The following is a 27,740-nucleotide window of genomic DNA, read 5'->3' as shown; positions in this document are numbered from 1 at the left end:
TGTGTTTGGAACATGTTACTTTAATGATCTGTTACATACATTGATAATGTTGATTCATCCACGCACTCCTGGTTTCAGAGCAGTAAACAGTCTTGCACAATTTAAATTTGTCCGTAGATCTACCATGAAATTATTCACAAAAGTGTCTTTCTCCGACTTCTTGCACTCAAATATGACAACAAATGTTACCCTTACGTCAACCTGGGTAATGAAGTATGTGCTTTGGGCTGTCTGAAATGTAAAATAGTATATACTGTTGTATAATTCTTAAAAACAGACATGTACATGTTTATTATTCATTTGGAAATCAGTTATAATGTATATTTATTTTTTTTGCTTTTTTAAGATTTACTTTCGAAATTGTTTTCTTGTTTTTAAATACTCTTGAGCATGAACACAAATGATTAGCTGGAATTGTCTGTCCTTTGATCATATTATCACCATAAATTGTTTCTTGCAATAAAATAGGTTTTAGGGGAAGATGCCCACTGTAGAAATAGAAGGGAATATATAGTGATAGCAACTGAGCAATCAGAGTCTAAGCTAACGGTGTGTGAATTAAACCAATTCAACACTATTAGGGGAGTCCAGGGCTGAGGACATACCACACTGGAATGTTTTATGAAAAGATGTAAAATACCATGTACATTCTGGGAGCATTTGGTGACATTATTTGCATTACACAAAAAGCATATAAAATATAGAGTTTATAAGGATAATAAGGGGAAAATTGTGATAAGTAATACTGAAAATATATTTAGTGAGGAAAAGGGGAATTTAAAGCTGGAAAAGGGTAATTTTGGTCCAATTTTGTGGTGGGGAATGTACCCATCAAAGACAACAAAATAAACCTGAATTGGTCCCTGTTGTTGTAACTGATCGCAGAGGCAGGGACACAACCTACATTATACATGTGTATGTGTATATTTGTTAATAAATGACAAATAACACGAAGTAAATTTCAAACTGATATAATTATACTCCATAGATATTAGCGCTTAAAATCAAAGATAGAACCTGCCGAGTACAATGTATTTCCAGAAAGAATTAACAAAACTCCAAACAGACATATTTTGTAATTGCAATCATTTAAATGAAAGGTTATTGTATTTTTACTAGATTTCTATTTGAGAGGCAGTTGCCAAAGAGATCCCATTTCCTTATGATTCTTTTTTTAGTTCTCAAACTGCTACATGTATCACCAACTGACCCAAGGCCGGCTCAGCCCTCCAGATATTGAGTCTCAAAACACATAAAATTAAATTAATATCTACTATTTCATCCCCAAATACATTAATGGCTTTACCTTATCATATATACATGTGATCTTGTCGTAAATATGGTGGTCACTCGCCCTGTTGTTGATCAGCATCACAATATTATGCCAGTGGCTCTGTACCTGTCTGTCCTATAGAAAAGTAGCATAAGAAATTATTACATACTGTACCTGTAACAGGGGAAGTAATTCACCAAAGTAAGGGGAATAACTCCACCTGTACCTGTCTAAAGCAAAGTCAGGTAAAAGAATTATAACATACCTGTACATGTAACAGGTCAGGTTATTCACTAAAGTAAGGGGAATAACTCCACCTTATGTCCTATAGCAAAGTCAGGTAAAAGAACATGTATACCTGTAACAAAGGGAAGTAAATCACTAAAGTAAGGGGAATAACTCCACCTGTACCTTACTTTTCTGAAGAAAAATGATGTTATTGGATAGGTTTAATAGCATTTAAGAGCACACCAGTACTTGGAAGACAGTAACCCTGATATTTACAGTGGACAGGGGAACCCCCACTTGGGGAATTCCCACCTTTTAACACCTGGAATCCTACATCTTTCTTTTTATACCAGAAGTGTGTATTTTGGATTTTTAAAATCTCAACACCCTACTCTTTATTCTCGTATATAGAAAGTACCCACTGTTTGTATTATTTACTCAAGAAATAGCTACAAACCCAAGAAACACATTTTCTTCAGGGACTTGGTTCAGGTGAAACACCAGCTGATCGGCTGAATTAGTTGTGCGAGAACTTAAAGCAAAGTCAAGTTAAAGAATTATAACATACTTGTAACAAGGCAAGTAATTCACCAAAGTAAAGGGAATAACTCCACCTGTACCTGACTGTCCTATAGCAAAGTCAGGTAAATGAATATGTATATGTACCTGTATCAAGGGAAGAAATTCACCAAAGTGGAATAACTCACATGTACAGAATGTGTTCATTGTTTTATACACATACAGTAATCAATGAACTTTTGCCATGAACTGATTTACTTCTAAACATTTTCAAGTGGTTCCATGAAATACTGTATACATAATTATTATGTGCTTTTCATGTTGTAGGCATTCCACTAAATTATCTATGTGCTAATTGCTTCTTTGCATTGTTTTCTACGTCCAGTACTGGGGGTTAATTCATTATTGTGCTTCTTGGTTTAAATTCAGTGATGTGCTAACATTTGAGTGTGCCAAAATAAAGTTTAGGAAAAATAAACAAGAGGCCAAAGGGTCTTAACAGTCATCTAACTTTCATCGCAGTTTGCAATTTTAATTTAAATATTATAGATGGCTAAACAAGCAAATTCAAGGAATTTATATCTTCTGCTTTCCTGACATATTGTAGGTAAGGAGTAAACTTATAGCTTGACAGAATGATTATTTCTTTTGAGCCATAATGTATTGCTTGAAACTTGAAGAAAAAAGTAAAGCCTTATACAGAAGTCAGATGTTTTATTGAACATGTATTATGGGATAAAGTAAACTGATTTAGCATGACTTCTCTTTTCATCCGCAATTACCAAACCCTATCACAAATTTGGCTAAACCCTTCATACATTGAATCCTGTTCCTAAGTTTAACAAGAGATCCCAGAGGGATCTTGGCGCCCACCATTGAATGATCTTCATAGGTTCCATGTCAGATTGATCTTTTCTCTACTTTTCCCTTCATTTTACTAATCTGTGCAAATTGAGACATCCCTCCAGTACTTTTCAAACAAGGGAATCCTAGCTATATAAGAAATTTGAGATTTAACGATAATGGCTGTTTGTTTGCCAGGTTGTTTTCAGGACAGACTGGTCCAAAAATGCAATACAAGGGACCAAGGGGAACCTACTTATGAAATTTGAGAAAGATCCATTCAGTACTTTGAGAAATAGAGATAACAAACTTCAATTGTCAAAATCCAAGATGGCGGCCTGTCGGCCATGTTGTTTTCTGATTGGTCTCAAAACGCAATATGCATAACTAGGCACCAAGGGAAACCTACATATGAAATTTCAGAAAGATCCATTCAGTACTTTCTCAGAAATAGTGAAAACAAACTTAAATTGTCAAAATCCAAGATGGCTGCCTGTCGGCCATGTTGTTTTCAGATTGGTCTCAAAACACAACTTGCATATCTAGGCACCAAGGGAAACTTACATATGCAATTTGAGAAAGATCCATTCAGTACATTCTCAGAAATAGCGATAACAAACTTCAATTGTCAAAATCCAAGATGGCTGCCTGTCGGCCATGTTGTTTTCGGATTGGTCTCAAAACGCAATATGCATAACTAGGCACCAAGGGAAACCTACATATGAAATTTCAGAAAGATCCATTCAGTACTTTCTCAGAAATAGTGATAACAAACTTAAATTGTCAAAATCCAAGATGGCTGCCTGTCGGCCATGTTGTTTTCAGATTGGTCTCAAAACACAACATGCATAACAAGGCACCAAGAGAAACTTACATATCCAATTTGAGAAAGATCCATTCAGTACATTCTCAGAAATAGCGATAACAAACTTCAATTGTCAAAATCCAAGATGGCTGCCTGTCGGCCATGTTGTTTTCGGATTGGTCTCAAAACGCAATATGCATAACTAGGTACCAAGGGAAACCTACATATGAAATTTCAGAAAGATCCATTCAGTTCTTTCTCAGAAATAGTGATAACAAACTTCAATTGTCAAAATCCAAGATGGCTGCCTGTCGGCCATGTTGTTATCCGATCGGTCTCAAAACGCAATATGCATAACTAGGCAGCAAGGGGAACCTTCATATGAAATTTGAGAAAGATCCCTTCAGTACTTTCTCAGAAATAGCGATAACAAACTTCAATTGTCAAAATCCAAGATGGCTGCCTGTCGGCCATGTTGTTATCCGATTGGTCTCAAAACGCAATATGCATCACTAGGCACCAAGGGAAACCTACATATGAAATTTGAGAAAGATCCCTTCAGTACTTTCTGAGAAATAGCGATAACAAACTTCAATTGTCAAAATCCAAGATGGCTGCCTGTCGGCCATGTTGTTTTCGGATTGGTCTCAAAACGCAATATGCATAACTAGGCACCAAGGGAAACCTATATATGAAATTTCAGAAAGATCCATTCAGTTCTTTCTCAGAAATAGTGATAACAAACTTCAATTGTCAAAATCCAAGATGGCTGCCTGTCGGCCATGTTGTTATCCGATTGGTCTCAAAACGCAATATGCATAACTAGGCACCAAGGGGAACCTACATATGAAATTTGAGAAAGATCCCTTCAGTACTTTCTGAGAAATAGCGATAACAACAAGGGCCCAATGGGCCCAAATCGCTCACCTGCAATGCAGTGATCTTTTCATATATGGATCCTGCAGTTATTTGAAAGCATGCTACAGGACCAATATAATGTCTCTCTGCACTTTGGCTTTTCACTAAAAGTCATTCAAAGATTTAAGCATACTTGATCGACGTGACCTTGAATGAAGGTCAAGGTCATTCATTTGAACAAACTTGCATTTGGTAGCCCTTCACCCCAGCATGCTACAGACCCAATATCAACTCCCTGGGACTCTTGGTTATTGAGAAGAAGTCGTTTAAAGGTTTAGCCTTTTTGACTCCTGTGACCTTGAATGAAAGTCAAGGTCATTCATTTGAACAAACTTGGTAGCCCTTCACCCCAGCATGCTACAGGCCAAATATTAGGTCTCTGGGACTCTTGGTTATTGAGAAGAAGTCGTTTGAAGATTTTAGCCTTTTTGACCCCTGTGACCTTGAATGAAGGTCAAGGTCATTCATTTGAACAAACTTGGTAGCCCTTCACCCCAGCATGCTACAGGCCAAATATTAGGTCTCTGGGACTCTTGGTTATTGAGAAGAAGTCGTTTAAAGATTTTAGCCTTTTTGACTCCTGTGACCTTGAATGAAAGTCAAGGTCATTCATTTGAACAAACTTGGTAGCTCTTTACCCCAGCATGCTACAGGCCAAATATTAGGTCTCTGGGACTGTTGGTTATCGAGAAGTCGTTTAAAGATTTTAGCCTTTTTGGCCCCTGTGACCTTGAATGAAGGTCAAGGCCATTCATTTGAACAAACTAGGTAGCCCTTCATCCCAGCATGCTACAGACCCAATATCAACTCCCTGGGACTGTTGGTTATTGAGAAGAAGTCGTTTGAATATTTTAGCCTTTTTGACCCCTGTGACCTTGAATGAAGGTCAAGGTCATTCATTTGAACAAACTTGGTAGCCCTTCACCCCAGCATGCTACAGGCCAAATATTAGGTCTCTGGGACTCTTGGTTATTGAGAAGAAGTCGTTTAAAGATTTTAGCCTTTTTGACTCCTGTGACCTTGAATGAAAGTCAAGGTCATTCATTTGAACAAACTTGGGAGCCCTTCACCCCAGCATGCTACAGGCCAAATATTAGGCCTCTGGGACTCTTGGTTATTGAGAAGAAGTCGTTTAAAGATTTTAGCCTTTTTGACTCCTGTGACCTTGAATGACGGTCAAGGTCATTCATTTGAACAAACTTGGTAGCCCTTCACCCCAGCATGCTACAGACCCAATATCAACTCCCTGGGACTCTTGGTTATTGAGAAGAAGTCGTTTAAAGATTTTAGCCTTTTTGACCCCTGTGACCTTGAATGAAAGTCAAGGTCATTCATTTGAACAAACTTGGTAGCCCTTCACCCCAGCATGCTACAGACCCAATATCAAGTCCCTGGGACTCTTGGTTATTGAGAAGAAGTCGTTTAAAGATTTTAGCCTTTTTGACTCCTGTGACCTTGAATGAAAGTCAAGGTCATTCATTTGAACAAACTTGGTAGTCCTTCACCCCAGCATGCTACAGACCCAATATCAAGTCTCTGGGACTCTTGGTTATTGAGAAGAAGTCGTTTAAAGATTTTAGCCTTTTTGACTCCTGTGACCTTGAATGAAGGTCAAGGTCATTCATTTGAACAAACTTGGGAGCCCTTCACCCCAGCATGCTACAGACCCAATATCAAGTCCCTGGGTCTTTTGGCTATTTAGAAGAAGTCGTCTAATTTTTTTTTAGCCTTTTTGACTCCTGTGACCTTGAATGAAAGTCAAGGTCATTCATTTGAACAAACTTGGTAGCCCTTTACCCCAGCATGCTACAGACCCAATATCAACTCCCTGGGACTGTTGGTTGTTGAGAAGAAGTCGTTTGAAGATTTTAGCCTTTTCGACTCCTGTGACCTTGAATGAAGGTCAAGGTCATTCATTTGAACAAACTTGGTAGCCCTTCACCCCAGCATGCTACAGGCCCAATATTAGGTCTCTAGGCCTTTTGGTTATTGAGAAGAAGTTGCTTGAATGGAAAGTTGACGACGGACGGACGACGGACGCCGCGCCACGGCATAAGCTCACTTGCCCTTCGGGCAGGTGAGCTAAAAATTGTTTACGGACGGAGGGACAGACGACGGAGGGACGGACGGAGGGACGACGGACCACTGACGCAGGGCGATTTGAACAGCCCACCATCTGATGATGGTGGGCTAAAAACTAATTTAAGTTTTATGATAATCAGATATTTATTATTTTCAATACAAATAAGACAAATGGTCCTTGAAAATGTGATTTCCCTATATAAACTAGAACTGTCGCCAGGATGGCTGACTAATACCCCCGCAATCTGCACAAGTCAATGGTGAATTGGAACTGTTAATTAGAGGCTTACTAAGATAACCTGTGCATGCCGATATTTCTGAAATTTGTTAAAATCAGTCCACAGGTTTTGGAAGAGTTTTCTGGACATTAAAACCCTTTTTACAGTGACCAGTTACCACAGCAACCATATTTTTGAGAATAAGAAAGTGAGATGCACATCTACACTTGATCATTAATATTTGTGTGAAGTTTTATTGGAATCGGTCTTTCGGTTTAGGAGGAGTTGTCTGGACAAACTTAAAGTTATGGTTCTTATCGGAAAACCTATTTTTAGTGACCAGTTGCCATAGCAACCATGATTTTGAGAAAAAGAAAGTGGCATGCACATCTACACATGGTCCCCTATATTTGTGTGAAGTTTCATTGAAATTAGCCCTTCGGTTTAGGAGAAGTTGTCGACCGGACAAACATAAAGTTATGGTTCTTATTGGAAACCTGTTTATAGTGACCAGTTGCCATAGCAACCATAATTTTGAGATTAAGAAAGTGGCATGCAAACCTACACATGGTCCTCTATATTTGTGTGAAGTTTCATTGAAATTGACCCTTCGGTTTAGGAGGAGTTGTCGACCGGACAAACATAAAGTTATGGTTCTTATCAAAAAACCTGTTTATAGTGACCAGTTGCCATAGCAACCATAGTTTTGAGATCAAAGTACTGAAAGTACTGAAGACACAAACGAAAACAAATTATTTTAACTGCTTTTGTTTAGTGGGGACATGGTCAACTTTGTATGGAACATCACCAATACCTGATTAGGACTAGGACAAAATATTGGCAAGAAAAGAAATTCATATCTACTTTTGATTGCAAGTGCGTCTTGGCAGCTAATTTTCAGAATAGGTACTCGGGTAATCTTATTTGACATCTTCAATGGGTTAATGTATACGTAGTTGTAGATGTAATATGAAGGTCCTAGATTACCTGTAAAATTAATGAGGCCTTTCTTTTCAAACTTTTGAGGATCCCATGCCTATAAGCGCTTCACAAATTATCATTATCATTAGCATTTGAAAAAATATTTATACATTTGATGTAGCGCCCCATCTAGCTACCAGCTTTTAGATAAGAGAGAGCTCAGGTTAAAAACATTTGTGTGATTGTTTTAGGATTTTATCGTGTGTGCGAGCCCTGGTTTGAATGATGTTATGTCAAGGTTTTGAATGATATTTTGTGGCAGATTGTTCTATCCCTTCAGTGCCTTCTGTAAAATAGCGATAACAAACTTCAATTGTCAAAATACAATATGGCTGCCTGTCGGCCATGTTGTTTTCCGATTAGTCTCAAAATGCAATATCCATAACTAGGCACCGAGGGGAACCTACATATAAAATTTGAGAAAGATCCCTTCAGCACTTTCTGAGAAATAGTGATAACAAACTTCAATTGTCCAAATCCAAGATGGCTGCCTGTCGGCCATATTGTTTTCCGATTGGTCTCAAAATGCAATATGCATAATTAATGTAAGCACCAAGAGGAACCTACATATGAAATTTGAGAAAGATCAATTCAGTGCTTTCTGAGAAATAGCAATAACAAACTTCAATTGTCAAAACCTAAGATGGCTGCCTGTCGGCCATATTGTTTTCCGATTGGTCTCAAAATGCATTATGCATAACCACCCACCAAGGGAAACCTACATATCAAATTTTAGAAAGATCCCTTCAGCACTTTTTGAGAAATTGCGATAACAAACTTCAATTGTCCAAATCCAAGATGGCTGCCTGTCGGCCATGTTGTTTTCCGATTAGTCTCAAAACGCAATATGCATAACTAGGCACCGAGGGGAACCTACTTATGAAATTTGAAAAAGATCCCGTCAACACTTTCTGAGAAATAGTGATAACAAACTTCAATTGACAAAATCAAAGATGGCTGCCTATCGGCCTTATTGTTTTCCGATTGGTCTCAAAATGCAATATGCATAACTAACGTTAGCACCAAGAGGAACCTACATATGAAATTTGAGAAAGATCAATTCAGTGCTTTCTGAGAAATAGCAATAACAAACTTCAATTGTCAAAACCTAAGATGGCTGCCTGTCGGCCATATTGTTTTCCGATTGGTCTCAAAATGCAATATGCATAACTAGAAACCTATGAAATTTTAGAAGATCCCTTCAGTACTTTGAGAAATAGCGATAACAAGAATTGTTTACGGATGGAGGGACGGACGGACCACTGACGCAGGGCGATTTGAATAGCCCACCATCTGATGATGGTGGGTTAAAAACACCTGGGTCTGATAAACAGACTCTGGAAGCGTAGAATGCGGATGTAGACAGGGCAGGGTATACCATCACGACGGGCACATTAAACTAAGCACTATATTCAAAACTTAGAATTACATGCTCATATCAGCTCAGACTTGAGACAGTTTCTTAAGAGTGAACATGATTTTCATATAGCACTCTACGTTATATGTTTACACTCCATACTGTGTAGCTACAAATCATCTATACAACAAAAACACATTCATTCACATGTACAGTTCAAATCAATTTGAAGTGGAATTTTGTTTTTCACTTATGTACATTGCATCAAATATTCTCCGCAATAGTATATGTACCATATACATAACTGTAACTGCATGATACATATATATATGTATGTATGGTATATATATCATGTTAATTAATGTTAGTGAGATGTGAATGTAGCTATATGTATTGATATCATCGATTTCAAAATCAGAGGTTTTTTTTTAATCTGCAGCATCTGTCAGATGAAAATGTAGTTCGAATGCCCAAACTGGATGAACTGTACATGTAGTAGCATTCTTCAAAGTCCATTATGAATGCTTTTCATACAAATGTATTTCTTTCAATTGTTCATGTGTTTAAATTATTAGAACACTGAAGTAATTTTTATTTTCATAAAAATGGAAGTACTGCTTATCTTTAAAACTAAATTGGATATTGATAAGATAAATTTGCCAAAATGTTAAAAATCAAACCTTATTAAGTAGCATCTAAACAGTTGTAAATGGCTAAGCCCACTATTCTTAACAACAAAATTACTTATTTTGATTCTCTGTCAAATATAATCAGGTTACTTGAAGACTTTGTCAGAAAAGTTAACACATATATACATTATTAATAGTTGCTTTAATTAGATTAATCTGAATTTGAACATTAAACCGACTTAACAATTTAAATGAAAAAAATGTGTTTTCACCATTTACCATAATTGACAAGAAGAATTTAATTATTTAACTCAACCTATGACATAGTATGTAACAGTCATCAAGACAATACTATTATCTTTAGTCATGCCAAGTTATTTCACAATAGGATATATGCACAACACAAAAAAGTTTTACAAATTTTTGTTGTTTAGAAGAATAATGAACTTAGTAATTTTTGCTGTTCTTCTCAAATAATATGTACTAGTGTTGTAAAGAAAAAAAGATTAAATAATAATAATAAATCTAAGTGATAATAAATTATTTGCATTGATTTATCAATACTTTACTGTGCATTAGTTTAAAGGTTAATTTAATTCAGAAGCTGAAATGATTTAAGACAGAAAAAACCGCAGATGTAGGAATATAACATTTCCACTGCCTTTAAATATCTCTGGTTAAATTTAGCAATCAGTACATTTCCATGAAAAATGGTGTTTTCTAAAGAGTTACTGCCCTTTAACCGTCCCTGAAGCGTTCAAAACACCACCAAACATAATAAAGGTCTATGTAGATGTACATCGTAGACCCCTTTCTTTTTTATAATATGCTTCGACTGTTATGTAATATTTCAAATGATAATGATAGATCATTTTCTATTTTTGTTTAAACCATCACGAATATTAGAAAAAAAGAATCAGTCGCTATAATTAGAGATGAAATTTTCAGTGACGTCTACATCTGCATGCAGACAGCCACGTTAATGCGGTACGCGTTCTGTAAACGAAAAACTTCATGTGCATTACGTAGGATATAATCAATAGATCCGAAGTCAATATTAATATTCACAAGTCCATTTGACATTTCGAAACCCTATTCAGTGAGAATTTATTTAACTTTTTATTTGCAAACATGCGTATGGTACTCGACTGCCGTTGTTGTGATATTGTCATGATGGATAGACAACTTTTTTTCTTTCGTAAAACAACATCTATATAATCTAACCATCTGCAGACTACATCAATCACATGCAAGTTAATATTTCAGTGAGAAAATGACATTCAAAGTTGGGTTTGATCACAGGCGTCTGAAGTTCTGACAGTAAACTGAGATATAATTCCATAGAAAAAATAAGAGTATCTACTATAAAACAAGAGATCCCAGAGGGATCTTGGCGCCCACCATTGAATGTTCTTCATAGGTTCCATGTCAGATTGATCTTTTCTCTACTTTTCTCTTCTTCTAAGTCTTACTAATCTGTGTAAATTCAGAAGAAACCTCTAGTACTTTTCAAACAAGGGAAACCTATATATAAAATTTAAGATTTAGGCACCAAGGGGAACCTATATATGGAATTTGAGAAAGATTCCTTCAGTACTTTCTGAGAAATAGCGATAACAAACTTCAATTGTCAAAATCCAAGATGGCTGCCTGTCGGCCATGTTGTTTTCCGATTGGTCTCAAAATGCAATATGCATAACTAGGCACGAAGGGGAACCTACATATGAAATTTTAGGAAGATCCCTTCAGTGCTTTCTGAGAATTAGCGATAACAAACTTCAATTGTCAAAATCCAAGATGACTGCCTGTCGGCCATGTTGTTTTCTGATTGGTCTCAAAATGCAATATGCATAACTAGGCACCAAGGGGAACCTACATATGAAATTTGAGAAAGATCCCTTCAGTACTTTCTCAGAAATAGCGATAACAAACTTCAATTGTCAAAATCCAAGATGGCTGCCTGTCGGCTAGGTTGTTTTCCGATCGGTCCCAAAATGCAATATGCATAACAAGGCACGAAGGGGAACCTACATATGAAATTTGAGAAAGATCCCTTCAGTACTTTCTCAGAAATAGCGATAACAAACTTCAATGGTCAAAATCCAAGATGGCTGCCTGTCGGCCATGTTGTTTTCCGATCAGTCCCAAAATGCAATATGCATAACTAGGCACCAAGGGGAACCTACATATGAAATTTGAGAAAGATCCCTTCAGTACTTTCTCAGAAATAGCGATAACAAACTTCAATGGTCAAAATCCAAGATGGCTGCCTGTCGGCCATGTTGTTTTCCGATCTGTCCCAAAATCCAATATGCATAACTAGGCACCAAGGGGAACCTACATATGAAATTTGAGAAAGATCCCTTCAGTACTTTCTCAGAAATAGCGATAACAAACTTCAATGGTCAAAATCCAAGATGGCTGCCTGTCGGCCATGTTGTTTTCCGATCGGTCCCAAAATGCAATATGCATAACTAGGCACCAAGGGGAACCTACATATGAAATTTGAGAAAGATCCCTTCAGTACTTTCTGAGGATTAGCGATAACAAGAATTGTTTACGGACGGACGGACGGACGGAGGGAGGGAGGGACGGACGGACGGACGGACGGACGGACGGACGACGGACCACGGACGCAGGGCGATTTGAATAGCCCACCATCTGATGATGGTGGGCTAAAAATAGATACTCTTATTTTTTCTATGGTATTATATCTCAGTTTACTGTCAGAACTTCAGACGCCTGTGGTTTGATCACCTACTCTTTCTTTTATTATTGTTTACATTACTGAAAGATGGCGGACAAAATCGGATGCTGGATGAGTGATTTTTCAATGTACAAAATAACAACGATATTCCGACGAAACTTTATCAATATTATAACCCATTCAGTAACATGCCACCAAAGAAAAAAAACACATAGATGTCGATGATGAAAATTCAGCGTGATGTTAGTAGATTTTTCTTCCGGGTCACAGGTAAGCAGCAATATGGCGCCAGCGAAAAGTCGATTGTATCATTCCGCGTGAAATCTAATGCGTTCAACGCGGAAAAATATTCTTACGTATCATCGACAGAACATACTTAAATTAAATACTTTGAAAACTATCTATTTGTGAGGTTCTGTTGTTTTGTCATATATCTAACGAAACTGCAGTGTTGCATTTGACTCCGTAAGTCACGGGACTATTTTTTTTTTGCGATAGAATATGATTGTGAAGTGGCAGTGGAAGTTGTGTCAGAGCGAACGAAAATGCCAAAAAAAAAAACATTGTCCTGTCAGCTTTTAAAATACAACAAAACAAAAGGTGATTTTTTTTAATAGCTGAACTTCACTGTATGTCATTTTTTATCGTGAAGTTAAACAAATATTTACTGCATAACATTACGGAGTTACTGTAAAGCAACGTTTAGATTGGCCAACAGCAGTATCCGCCAGAGCCCTCAAAAGCGCTGACATAGACTCAAACTTACGTTTGTGTCTACGTTTGTGTCAACAAAACAAAAGGTAATTTTTTTATAGCTGAACTTTACTATATGTCATTTTTTATCGTGAATATTTACGATATTTACAAATATTTACTGCATAGCATTACGGAGTTACTGTAAAGCAACGGTTAGATTGGCCAAGGCAGTATCCGCCAGAGGGCATCGTAGATTTTGTCAGCTACACCTCAAAAGCGCTGACATAGACTCAAACTTACGTTTGTGTCAAAAAAGAAAGTGGCATGCACATCTACACATGATCATTAATATTTGTGTGAAGTTTCATAGGAATCAGCCCTTCGGTTTAGGAGGAGTTGTCTGGACAAAATGTGTCTACAGACAGACGGACGGACAGACAACCTGATTCCAGTATACCCCCCTAACTTCGTTGTTGAGGTATAACTATAGTAAAGTTTACCTGTCCAAAAGGGGAAACATGAGACCCCGGGGTCATGAAATTCTGATTTTCTAGTGGTAAAGACCCTTGAGACCCTTCCATCTATGAAGACCCGAGGGGCCAAAGGGGCGGGGCCCAATAGGGGAAATAGAGGTAATTCCTTTAAATCGCTACTTGTCATAAAGTTATGAATGGATTTGAACCCAATTTGGTCAGAAACATCCTTGGGGAAAGGGAACAGATTTTGCATAAATAGTGACTCTGACCCTAAAGGGGCCAAAGGGGCAGGGCCAAATATGGGAAATAGAGGTAATTCCTCTAAATCGCTACTAGTCATAAAGTTATGAATGGATTTGAACCCAATTTGGTCAGAAACATCCTTGGGGGAAGAGGAAAAGATTTTGCATAAATGGTGGCTCTGACCCCAGCGGGGCCATAGGGGCGGGTCCCAATAGGGGAAATTTAAGTAATTCCTTTAAATCACTACTAGTCATAAAGTTATGAATGGATTTGAACCCAATTTGGTCAGAAACATCCTTGGGGGAAGGGAAAGAGATGTTGCATAAATGGTGCCTCTGACCCCGGAGGGGACAAAAGGGCAGGCCCAGTGGGGAAAATAGAGGTAATTCCTTTAAATCGCTACTAGTCATAAAGTTATGAATGGATTTGAACCCAATTTGGTCAGAAACATCCTTGGGGAAAGGGGAACAGATTTTGCATAAATGGTGACTCTGACCCTAAAGGGGCCAAAGGGGCGGGTCCAAATATGGGAAATTTAAGTAATTCCTTTAAATCGCTACTAGTCATAAAGTTATGAATGGATTTGAACCCAATTTGGTCAGAAACATCCTTGGGGGAAGGGGAAAAGATTTTGCATAAATGGTGGCTCTGACCCCAGAGGGGCCAAAGGGGCGGGGCTCAATAGGGGAAATAGAGGTAATTCCTTTAAATTCTACTAGTCATAAAGTTATGAATGGATTTTGACCAAATTTGGCCAGAAACATCCTTGGCAGAATGGGAACAGATTTTGCATAAATGGTGACTCTGACCCCCGAGGGGCCAAAGGGGCGGGGCCCAATAGGGGAAATAGAGGTAATTCCTTTAAATCGCTACTTGTCATAAAGTTATGAATGGATTTGAACCCAATTTGGTCAGAAACATCCTTGGGGAAAGGGAACAGATTTTGCATAAATAGTGACTCTGACCCTAAAGGGGCCAAAGGGGCAGGGCCAAATATGGGAAATAGAGGTAATTCCTCTAAATCGCTACTAGTCATAAAGTTATGAATGGATTTGAACCCAATTTGGTCAGAAACATCCTTGGGGGAAGAGGAAAAGATTTTGCATAAATGGTGGCTCTGACCCCAGCGGGGCCATAGGGGCGGGTCCCAATAGGGGAAATTTAAGTAATTCCTTTAAATCACTACTAGTCATAAAGTTATGAATGGATTTGAACCCAATTTGGTCAGAAACATCCTTGGGGGAAGGGAAAGAGATGTTGCATAAATGGTGCCTCTGACCCCGGAGGGGACAAAAGGGCAGGCCCAGTGGGGGAAATAGAGGTAATTCCTTTAAATCGCTACTAGTCATAAAGTTATGAATGGATTTGAACCCAATTTGGTCAGAAACATCCTTGGGGGAAGGGGAAAAGATTTTGCATAAATGGTGGCTCTGACCCCAGAGGGGCCAAAGGGGCGGGGCTCAATAGGGGAAATAGAGGTAATTCCTTTAAATTCTACTAGTCATAAAGTTATGAATGGATTTGAACCCAATTTGGTCAGAAACATCCTTGGGGGAAGGGGAACAGATTTTGCATAAATGGTGACTCTGATCCTAAAGGGGCCAAAGGGGCGGGGCCAAATATGGGAAATAGAGGTAATTCCTCTAAATCGCTACTAGTCATAAAGTTATGAATGGATTTGAACCCAATTTGGTCAGAAACATCCTTGGGGGAAGGGAAAGAGATATTGCATAAATGGTGGCTCTGACCCCGGAGGGGACAAAAGGGCGGGCCCAGTGGGGGAAATAGAGGTAATTCCTTTGAATTGCTATTATAGTCATAAAGTTATGAATGGATTTGAACCCAATTTGGTCAGAAACATCCTTGGGGAAAGGGGAACAGATTTTGCATAAATGGTGACTCTGACTCTAAAGGGGCCAAAGGGGCGAGTCCAAATATGGGAAATTTAAGTAATTCCTTTAAATCGCTACTAGTCATAAAGTTATGAATGGATTTGAACCCAATTTGGTCAGAAACATCCTTGGGGGAAGGGAAAGAGATATTGCATAAATGGTGGCTCTGACCCCGGAGGGGACAAAAGGGCGGGCCCAGTGGGGGAAATAGAGGTAATTCCTTTGAATTGCTATTATAGTCATAAAGTTATGAATGGATTTGAACCCAATTTGGTCAGAAACATCCTTGGGGAAAGGGGAACAGATTTTGCATAAATGGTGACTCTGATCCTAAAGGGGCCAAAGGGGCGGGGCCAAATATGGGAAATAGAGGTAATTCCTCTAAATCGCTACTAGTCATAAAGTTATGAATGGATTTGAACCCAATTTGGTCAGAAACATCCTTGGGGGAAGGGAAAGAGATATTGCATAAATGGTGGCTCTGACCCCGGAGGGGACAAAAGGGCGGGCCCAGTGGGGGAAATAGAGGTAATTCCTTTGAATTGCTATTATAGTCATAAAGTTATGAATGGATTTGAACCCAATTTGGTCAGAAACATCCTTGGGGAAAGGGGAACAGATTTTGCATAAATGGTGACTCTGACTCTAAAGGGGCCAAAGGGGCGAGTCCAAATATGGGAAATTTAAGTAATTCCTTTAAATCGCTACTAGTCATAAAGTTATGAATGGATTTGAACCCAATTTGGTCAGAAACATCCTTGGGGAAAGGGGAACAGATTTTGCATAAATGGTGACTCTGACCCTTAAGGGGCCAAAGGGGCGAGTCCAAATATGGGAAATTTAAGTAATTCCTTTAAATCGCTACTTGTCATAAAGTTATGAATGGATTTGAACCCAATTTGGTCAGAAACATCCTTGGGGAAGGGGAAAAGATTTTGCATAAATGGTGGCTCTGACCCCCGAGGGGCCAAAGGGGCGGGGCCCAATAGGGGAAATAGAGGTAATTCCTTTAAATCGCTACTAGTCATAAGTTATGAATGGATTTGAACCCAATTTGGTCAGAAACATCCTTGGGGGAAGGGGAAAAGATTTTGCATAATGGTGGCTCTGACCCCCAAGGGCCAAAGGGGCGGGTCCAATAGGGGAAATAGAGGTAATTCCTTTAAATCGCTACTAGTCATAAAGTTATGAATGGATTTGAACCCAATTTGGTCAGAAACATCCTTGGGGAAAGGGGAACAGATTTTGCATAAATGGTGACTCTGATCCTAAAGGGGCCAAAGGGGTGGGGCCAAATATGGGAAATAGAGGTAATTCCTCTAAATCGCTACTAGTCATAAAGTTATGAATGGATTTGAACCCAATTTGGTCAGAAACATCCTTGGGGGAAGGGAAAGAGATGTTGCATAAATGGTGCCTCTGACCCCGGAGGGGACAAAAGGGCAGGCCCAGTGGGGGAAATAGAGGTAATTCCTTTGAATTGCTATTAGTCATAAAGTTATGAATGGATTTGAACCAAATTTGGTCAGAAACATCCTTGGGAGAAGGGGAACATATTTTGCATAAATGGTGGCTCTGACCCTGGAGGGGCCAAAGGGGTGGGGCCCAGTGGGGGAAATAGAGGTAATTCCTTTAAATCGCTACTAGTCATAAAGTGATCAATGCATGTTCTATAAACAATTCTTGAGGTCTTTCAGACCTTAGAGAGTCTGGACTTCATTAATCTTTAAAGCAGTGCGGATTTCCACACTGTAACTATATATAGTATTGTTAGAGTTTTACAAATAAAACAAATTGAATATGAACATTATTTCGACATTTGGTCAAATCCAACCAGGTGAGCGATACAGGCCCCATGGGCCTCTTGTTTTAAATTTGACCCTTTTTGGTCCCGCCCTATTAGGCACCTGGGGGTTCGGATTCACATAATTCACAAACCTGATTACTTTTTGGCCATGGAAGGTTTCTACATAAATTCATTGAATTTGGTTCAGGGGTTTTGGAGAAGTTGAAAACATGAAAATGTTTACAGAGGACCAACAGCGGATGACAACAAATGAAAAGTGATGGCTATAGGTCATCCTGACCCATTTGGTCAGGATGACCTTATAAAACTCAGTGCCTGCTTTAAAATAATCTAATTAAAATCTTGATGGTCATTCTAACTATATTCCATGTTTATAACGTTAGTGAGAATGAGCATCTATTTTTTAATTAGATTGGCTTTAAAATGAAGTCAATGTAATCTCCGCCAATATGTTGAATTGAAAGTCCATCGAGGACTGCATGGTAATGATTTTCAGAATTTAATACAGCATATTTTCAGCAACACAATAATAACAATTGACTTGTAATATACAATGTACCTTGAATAGGCTTGTTTTCAGTACAGCAAACAATCGGAAATTGTAATAGATATTTACCTAGTAATTTTAGTATTCTGATAATATATATATTTGTATATGAAAAATGTGCTGTCGCAGGTTTTGAAATGCTATACTAACCACAGGATATGAAAATATTGCTGGGAAACTGTCCAGTCCTTTGGGTTCATCAGTATATTTTTTGGGGAAGTGATACCCTGAGCCCTTACAGCGATGGATCCCTTGGGTGTCCAGGACTAATGAGACATGTGTAGCATCCGACTTCCTCTGGAATGTCACGATTCTGTAACAATTCAGATAACTGATACTAACTGTATACTGTTCAGACTCGACTATCAAATGTCTAATAAATACATGCTGCAACAACGAAACAGCTCTTTACACTAAATTAAATTGAAAACTTAAAACTTCCAAATTACATTATCAAGACCATTTAGTGTACTCTTAACTGCCTTGACTGACATCCTGATTAAAACACTTACGTATTATGAATCCTAAATTTCTTAATATTACTACAATAGTGCTTTATCACAGAAACAATATACATGTAGCGGTCCAATGCAGGTCACAAATGATAGTTCGTGGATTATCAGGCTCCCAGCCATCAACTTTCTCATATCCCTGGGGAGAATACAACCATTGCCACCATTCCGCACTATCAGATAGGACACAGGATTTCTATACCCATCACACACTCATTTACAGCTCGGCCACACTGGAGTGTACTGTCCACAATATCTGTGCTGGCATGGAAACTATCAATCTTTCCATCTCCAGTTTAGTGCCCTATCACATCACCTCCATGCTTAATTTCAAATTCTTACATTATATATTTTTCCAAACTAGTATAATTCCTAGTCTCTAGTCACACAATAGCTATAGCTAACAATTAATTAACTTAGGGGCAGTCAAATATCTACCAAACGAGAGGACTCGAGAATTGTCAAACGGTCACCACCAAAAACATGATTTAATCTAAATACCACCAAAAAACTATTGAAATTAAACACCAACAAAATAGGATTTGATTTAAACACTATCAAATAATGATTTCATTTAAACACAACTAAAAAATGATTTCAAAACCACCGAAAAATTATTGATTGGATTTAAACAGTACCATAAATCACGTTTTCTCCGGCACGTACCCGCCATGTATTAAACTGATTTCTGATGTCCTTCTATGAGGTATATAACTTAGTTAAATAGTCCTAATTTAGCAGCTAGTGTGATTTCTAATCTATTTAGGTTTTCCATTACTGTGAACTCACTTGCTGACAAAGTCATCTGAAAGTCTGGCTGTCACTGTTTTTATTTCGCTGTGATGAACTTGTTTCTGCAGGAGGTCGTAGAAGTACAGACTGAACTGTGAGGTATATAACCAAGGATTTAAAAGGCTGGCAGACAATATCAAATTAATTATTGCATTCACACACATATAAACAAGAGGCCCATGGGGCCTGTATCACTCACCTCGTTGAATTTGACCAAACGTGAAAATAATGTTCAAGTTCAATTCATTAATACGTAGCTCTATTTGTCAATCTCGAACAATGCTATATATTGTTAAAGTATGGGATCCAAACTGCTTTAAAGAAATAACGAAGTCAAGACTCTCTAAGGTTGTGAAAAGTTGGTTGAGAGTCATTGTATTGGAGGAAAAGTTGGTTGAGAGTCTTTGAATTGAAGGAAAGTCCTAAATTTGTAAAGAAGGAAACGCCGGCCAATTATATTAAAAAGTTCCATCTGCATGTATAAGAAGCCTTTAAAGTTTCACACATGCATTTGTACATTTTTGTACATGTAGCAATGCTATACATTGCTTCGTCTAAATTTTAACTATTTAAAACAAGGAGACTGCCATTTATTACATTTTTACCAGTGAAATATCAAAAATTATTCATTCTATAAAAGTGATATTTTTCACTAGTGAAGAATATCATATTTTTCACTAGTGAAAAATATCACTTTTGCTGATTTGACCAATCAAATTAAAGATTAGAAAATACCAAAATAATTGACCAATCAGAAAGCCCGACATATATGTCAGCACCTGGACAGGGGAAACTACTGTTTTTGTTTACAAATCATCGCTGTAGTCCTAGTTGGCATACGGGGTAGGGTTTTCGTTGATAAGAAATGTAATAAACAGTATATCTAACAGTATCTTCAGTAATACCAAATATATTTCACTCGTGCGGCTAATATTTTGATATTTTTCACTCGTGCTGCGCACTCGTGAAAAATATCAAAATATTAGCCCCACTCGTGAAATATATTTGGTATTACTGAAGACACTGTTAGATATCCTCTATATATGTTTTTTAATGAATCACATGTGGCAGGGTGGGTTCAAATTAAAATCACATCTATGGGTTGGTGGAGTTTGAAAAAAATATTATTTTGTTGCATCATTTTATACATGACTAGTAGCGATTAAAAGAAATTACCTCTATTTCCACTATTGATTACAGATTTCATTTCTTGACATCTTAGTGTTAAGGGCTGTTCCAGGAAAACATATGGGACAGGAGAAAGGCATTTTGAAATTAATATATAAGCAATTTTAATGTATACATGCAGATGGACCTTTTTAATATAATTGGCCGGCGTTTCCTTCTTTAGAAATGTAGGACTCTCAACCAACTTTTCCTCCAATACAAAGACTCTCAACCAACTTTTCCTCCAATACAAGGACTCTCAACCAACTTTTCCTAATACAAGGACTCTCAACCTCCTACTTTACATTTAATTACAGAAGTAGCCTCAAGTTTCATAAACATTCCTTAATCTTTGGGGATTCCTTATTTAAAATTCCCATACAAAGAGTAGAATCTCATAATTAATCTATGGAAAACTCTTTTAAGAAATATTTTCTATACATGTGCATGTAGTATGTAATGCTTTTTCTGAAAATTTAATTGATGTTAGGCTGAAGAATTCTGAAGTTTGAAGTTTCAGCCCGTGTTACCTTTGATAATAACACTTGTTTGTACTTGAGGATCCAGCTGTAGAGGGCTGGCCAGGGGTTGTGCTTACTTGAACCACCAAATGCTGATTTCTTCACCTAGAAAATGTGAACAGATTTTGTACACAGGATTAATCAAGAAAACTGATGGACAGCGGTCAGTCGAGTGTAATTAAAGGTTTGAGTCTGCGGTTCCTTCTTTAGAACAAATAATATAATTATCCAGTAAGTAATCAGTAGCTGATAAAAATACTAACTTATCCATTTTTTACCAGCTACATTTAAGAAATAATCTTGAAAATATATTAATAGAGTTTAACTACCTATATGTTTTGAAAAACTCCCAATCTTACAGAAAACGTCTTTTGCTAGGCCTATAGAGGCTAAAGGCACATGAGCGTACCTCCTTGATCTGGTGGGCGCTGGCTCCCCAGGTCGTTAGTTTACTATGGGCCTGATGTAGCTGTAGGAGGGAGGGCAGGAACTGTAACTCTGTCATCAATACCTGGGCCTGTAGCAGGTGTGACATTATTTCACATTCATAGCTGGAAAAAATTACAACTTAAATAAATTGCAGTTAATCAAGTCATTTTCTTGACACTCCGACTAAAGAGATGGAATTGTGCTGATTTTGAACACTCCATATATATACCTGCCAACTTTTTAGAATTCACATGGGGAGAAAAGTGTTTGAGCAACATTTTGACACACAACACATTTTGCGAGACACAAGTAAACAAAATTTAAGGGGAGATAATTTGCTATAGAAAAACTTCTAGAACACTTCTTCCTTCCCAAGTTAAAAGAAAATCATTTCAAGCATTGCAAACAATCTGTTAAACTCAACTATGGATGGTAATTAATATAATTACCCTGGGTAGTAGCCGCCAGTAACAAAAAAAATTATAAAAGCATTTTTTTTTTTTTTTTTAAATTATTTTTGAGAATTATCTATCAGAACTCACTAATGAAGCTCCCTTAAATCTTATATAACCTATTAACCATGTTATAAAAAGTGAGTCTTAAACTAACTGAAATACTGCATGTCAGACTTTTCAACGTTAAATGTTACAATACACATGTAAGTGAACAATATACCTAGAAAAACACAAGAATTCCATGTAAGTGGATGTGCTGCCTGCACGGAAAGTTAAAATAATTACAAGAGTTATTGCACCGAAACAGATTTTCTATTTATACAAGAAGTAATAGTAACCTTGACATTTGGACTAGTAAAAAAAATCCCTGCAAGCCTTTGTGGTAAAGAAAAACTGCATAAAAATTGAGTTTGATGGGCCCAAAGGAACTTGAGTAATCACAAGGAAATACATTTTCTATATTTAGGAACAGTGACCTTGACCTTTGACCTTGGCACCTAAAAACCAATCCCATGCAAGCACTTGTGGTAAGAAAGATCTGCATGAAGTTTGACTTTGATTGGCCCAAGGTAACTTGAGTTACATATATGACAAGGACACATATTTTCTATTTTTAGTAACAATGACCTTGACCTTCCGACATTTGGACATGAAAAGCAGTCCCAAACAAGTACTTTGGGTAAGAGAGATCTGCATTCAGTTTGAATTTGATTGGACCAAGGGAAATGGAGTTATCGCACAGAATCCTCTGTGCAGATGCTGCCACCTCCTATAAAACCATCATCTTTCCATTGAAAAAAAAAGTAGACATGCACATTAAGGACAGGTGTTCTGATAAGGTTGAATAATCAATAAAGATACAAAAGGTAATCTAATTTTACTCTTAAACTCACAAGAATTTAGACTTGAGATGACTGAGAAGTGGGTGATGGAAGTTACGACTGTTGGTCTGGACGATTCTGGACATGGCCACCATTAGTTCTGAGTAATTTATAACCTTGTATGTACCCATCGTGCTCAACTGTTCGTAACTAAACACTGTTAAGGTTGTATCATATCTTTATAAATATTCATGGTTTCAAGACACTGCTAGCGCTGTAACATTTTCATGAATATTAATTGTTTGAAGATGCTGTTGATGTTGTAACATATATTCATAGATATTCATTGTTTAAAGACACTGCTAGGCTGGGTTGTAATATTTTCATGAATATTCAATGTTTTTGAAATCGTCAATAAAACGAAATTTTAACTTGAATATGTCGACAGTTTGAAATCGTAAAATAAAATGAAATTTTAACTTGAATATGTCGACAGTCTTACTGTCCTGGAATGGTCATTTCAAAGATAGTGTATATTATACAACAGAAATACAAACAACTATAAATATGAGAGGATACAATTCCATTGTCTTCTGTCTGGCCTGGACAAAGTGACCGAGCTGACCGCACAGGTGTGCAATCAGCTGTTCAAACTCCACAGAAGGGTGAGGAAGTCCAAAGTGGACCAGCTGATCTTGATTACGCACATTTTCTTCCACTTTACGAAATTCCTGTGTCAATGAGTGGTACACACTCTTCAGTGTCTGTAAAAACAAGTACATTGTAACAGTCAACCATTTTTACAAATCAAAAATATTTATAATAATATAATTGTAATCATATTTTACTTTCAGATTTTGTGTGAGGTATTATATAAATGAGTCTTTTTCAGATAAAATGTTATACTTCTGCATGAATTGAATAAACTTTCTGAAAAAGTGGGGTACTTTCATTTTCTATGCTTCAAAAGACTAAGAGGTGACTTCAAAGAAAAATCCATATTTCATACAGCGTAGCTACGGATGCTGATGATGATGCTAATGGCAGAGTAAATCCATTATAAACTGGTCTTAATTTCCTTCATGGAAGATAACAAACTCACATCTTTTGAACGAGTGAAGAAACCTTTGTGCTCCAGAAATGCTAGCGACATGTATCCCTTCTCTGCAGTAGCAAACTGGGTGAGGGAGTACATAAATAGCCCCCAGGATGAAGCAAACGTAGCCTTGTGGTTGTCTTTCTCTTTGTCCTGTTTACAGAAATAAACATATACCTTAATCAGAATAGGGAGTCTCTTCACTATAGGGAACAACCAACCAATTGAAAAAATATATTTTTGAAACAGCCCCTGTGTATAGAAAGTTGAGCCAAGGATAAAATGTCTGGCAGCCACTGATTGGCCAGTATGTTATGAAGTGAGAAAATAGATATGTAGCCTGATAGGTAACTATCAATAAGAAATGTTGATATAAATTTCGTAAGTCCGATTGATTTTTTTCCCAAAAGTTCAGGTAATAATAATTAACAGGTAAACATTTAAGATTTTTGAGAATTTTTACTGCGAAATTCACCCATTTTCAAAATGGCTACCCTGGAGAAAATTTTAGCTAAAGGACCCTAAACTTTTGTTATAAATCATAATTGTCATATTGAATTCAAGAATTTGAATGAAATACTCCAAAACGTTAACACTAAAGTCTATGGGAAAACAATTGGTTGGTTGTTCCCTGAAACAAAGAGCTTTGATTTTTATATGGACATTTTGGTGACGGCACTTCACCTTCATCAAACAAAAACTTTATATCTGATGAAGGTTACCGACTGCCATCAAAATGTCACACATTTTATATAAAACAAAAACTTTATATCTGATGAAGATGACAGAGTCTAGCTGAAATGTCACACACAAACTTTTTATATAAATCAAATACTGGTCACGATATACCAAAATCAATTCACATGTATACTTACCAATCTGAAGAACATGTTTCATAAAAATTGAAGCAAATTGTCAAGAATCAATGCAAAGATAATTTTTATCAGTATTGACTTGAAAACTGGTTAAAACAAAGTTGATGCCCTTCATCAGGAGTCTATATACACTCTGTATGTAACAATGTTACAATATAAACCAGAAAGATGTTTTAATTGATAGTACTACCCACTATCTGCCCATTATGAGGTCATAGCTATAGCCATGACTGTAATGTTTCACTGTCTTGTTTCTTCTTCATCTAAATTATCACACCACTGGTAATAAATAAATTGTCTTAGTTTAAATCTCATTAGAATCTAAACAATACACTCAAATCTGTTTGAAATGTTATAATCAGTTAAATACCTTGGTATTTATCGTCGTTATAGACAGAGTACTGCAGGCAAACATAACATACTTCACCAAAGAGTACAATGATTGAAACCGTTTTCATTTATAATGACTTTATCTACCATGGCCAGTCAGTTCAAATGCATATGTCAACAAAAGAGTATTACTCACAGCTAAATCACGAGCCTTTTCATAGGAGAACTGACTGATGAGTCTAAAGAAGTTCTCCAGAAATGTTTCTTCTTTTGCCCCTAATGGGGACAAAGGTGACAGGTGCCCCAAAGTAGATGTTGCCATGGCCAATCACCATTCAAACTCTAAGGTAAATAAAACAAATTAGAAAAGGATATTAGGATCATCCATCATAAAAAGCTTGCCCAAAACAGAGTTTACTATGGTGTTGTACATGTAGCTACAAAAAGCATATACCCTGGTATGATAAGATATTAATTTTCATATTTCATAACAAAATTTTCAATTTCACTTTACTATACTACACCGGTACATTGTATTTTTTACACCAAATCTGAAATAAAAAGAATATATTCTCACATTTATTTTATGTTTTTGTAAGATAAAATCTTTAGGATAAAATCTTCTCCATCTTCCAAATTTTCTTTGCAGCATCACTGGGTGAATTAAACAAGACACACTGTTGTAAATAGAGGTGTGAGTCCCCTGGGACCAAAAGGGCAGAGATTGTCCTGAACAACTTAATTTTGTCTGGGACATTATTGGGTGAATTAATCATTGATATATCCAATGTAAGTGAAGAATGCAGCAGATTGCTCCTTTGGGGCTAGAAGGGCATGTGGGGCCCAATATGGAAAATCAAGGTATCGGTAGATCCTTTAAATACATTGTAGCTACAATATTATATTGTAGTTACAATACATGTATTACAATATTATACATTGACAGTACAGATTTTGATCAAATTTGGTCTGGAGTTTATTCAGTGAAGAAAATCCCAGTGATCACTGGATCCAATAATGCATAAAAGTTACATGTATATAGTTGCTCCCAAAGGGCTGATTGAGAGCCCAGTAGGGAAAAATAGAGGTAAATCATTGAAAACTCTACTAAGGTCATGGTACCCAAATTGTGACAGTATCCACAATCTGACACTTTTCAATAAAATGGTTCTAATTGTCGCGAGAAATAATTCTACAAAAATAAACGTCTGTGACGTCATTATGGTGTTGTTGACGTTATCTTTTCAATGGACAAGGTAAGCTTAGAATCTTTATTGATTCAGACTTAAATGAAATGATAGTCTTCGTAGTGACTATATATACATGTATATCCTATCTATATTTGGTGTCAAATTGTTCAGCAGAATCATGCATACATTGGCATTAAAAGTTGAGCTTTGCATTCCATTACAACTGAAATTATACATGGATGTACATTTGTATTTCTATTTAAAACGACCGCATGTTATGTTGTAAAGTGGTCAAATTTACAAATGTTAACCTGCTATACTTCTACCAGTTGACGTCTGACCTGCTAATTACTTCAACATATTGTGAAGATCATGTCATGTGGTATTGTAGTAGGAGTGGAAAAACGCACGGCCAGACCAGGATTCGAACCCGGGACCTCCGAATGCCCGGGATTCGAACCCGGTACCTCCGAACACTAGCCAGATGCTCTACCGATTGAGCTACCTGGTCGCCGATGATCGACCCGGTCTAGTTCCGCTACAGTATTAGCACCAGAGATCTAATCATATATTAACTAGTATACCGAGTATAAGTAGATCTCGGGTGGCCCGAGTTTCCTCTGGACACCATGTCTGGTGTAGGGGCACTTCACTACTCCAACAATGTTAGAGGTTTTACACGGCGAGAAAATTGCAGTCGGCAAAATCATATCCGATAGAAAAAGGGCCGACCAGCGACCTCTTATGTTATAGGAGTAGACCCTGCCAGCAGACATGGTGTCAGGGCCAGATCTGTTAGCACTAAGGAGGGAAACAATAATATTGATGAGCAGAGCTTTTAGCTGATTTGAAAGAAAGTTGGTCTGTGTGTAATGGTATTTATTTCATATTAATTTGGATTGCACTCTAAACAAAACTACTTAATAGTGTTCTACTTACTATGTCCACTCTGTCAGAGTCTGTAATGTCTTCATCTCCGAGTATCTACTTTCGTTTACGAGTTGACCTACATCACCGACTCCGGTATGGTACGACTAACTACCGACGTGCTATGAAGAATGTGAATACAAGCGCCATCTGAAATATGGGTATGAGACAGTGTTTGGAACGCTAATGACGGCAACTGTTATTGTTGAAAAGAGATAGTTTATAACTTGAGATGCATATATGACTTAAGAAATATGTTTGATGAAATTAAGATAACCTATATAGCTAGGTAATGAGATCACAGGTTCATTTTGACAGGAATGTGTATGGGTGGTGGTCCGTGCCATTAACGGCATAAAAGTAACGCGTTAAAATGCGAAAGTAACGCGTTAAAATACAAAAAT

The 27,740-nt window shown here is 37.3% G+C and overlaps 1 protein-coding gene across 1 annotated transcript; it reads right to left on the bottom strand.

Annotated features, from left to right (window-relative positions):
* Nucleotides 1-27,472, bottom strand: LOC117316553 (KICSTOR complex protein C12orf66 homolog). The gene is made up of 11 exons (XM_033871195.1): nucleotides 27,349-27,472; nucleotides 25,416-25,561; nucleotides 24,021-24,167; nucleotides 23,498-23,682; nucleotides 22,991-23,128; nucleotides 21,623-21,764; nucleotides 21,223-21,318; nucleotides 19,523-19,617; nucleotides 18,372-18,534; nucleotides 1,307-1,408; nucleotides 1-231 (listed from the first exon to the last, which is right to left on the bottom strand). The coding sequence occupies exons 2-11, from the start codon at nucleotides 25,539-25,541 to the stop codon at nucleotides 55-57; spliced, it is 1,371 nt and encodes a 456-aa protein (XP_033727086.1). The 5' UTR covers nucleotides 25,542-25,561; nucleotides 27,349-27,472; the 3' UTR covers nucleotides 1-54.
* Nucleotides 27,473-27,740: the final 268 nt, after the last annotated feature.

The sequence above is a fragment of the Pecten maximus genome, chromosome 18 (assembly GCF_902652985.1).
Source record: "Pecten maximus chromosome 18, xPecMax1.1, whole genome shotgun sequence".
Classification (NCBI taxonomy): domain Eukaryota; kingdom Metazoa; phylum Mollusca; class Bivalvia; order Pectinida; family Pectinidae; genus Pecten; species Pecten maximus.
The sequence above is the reverse complement of the archived record's forward strand: the minus strand, read 5'-3'. Positions and strand labels throughout refer to the sequence as shown.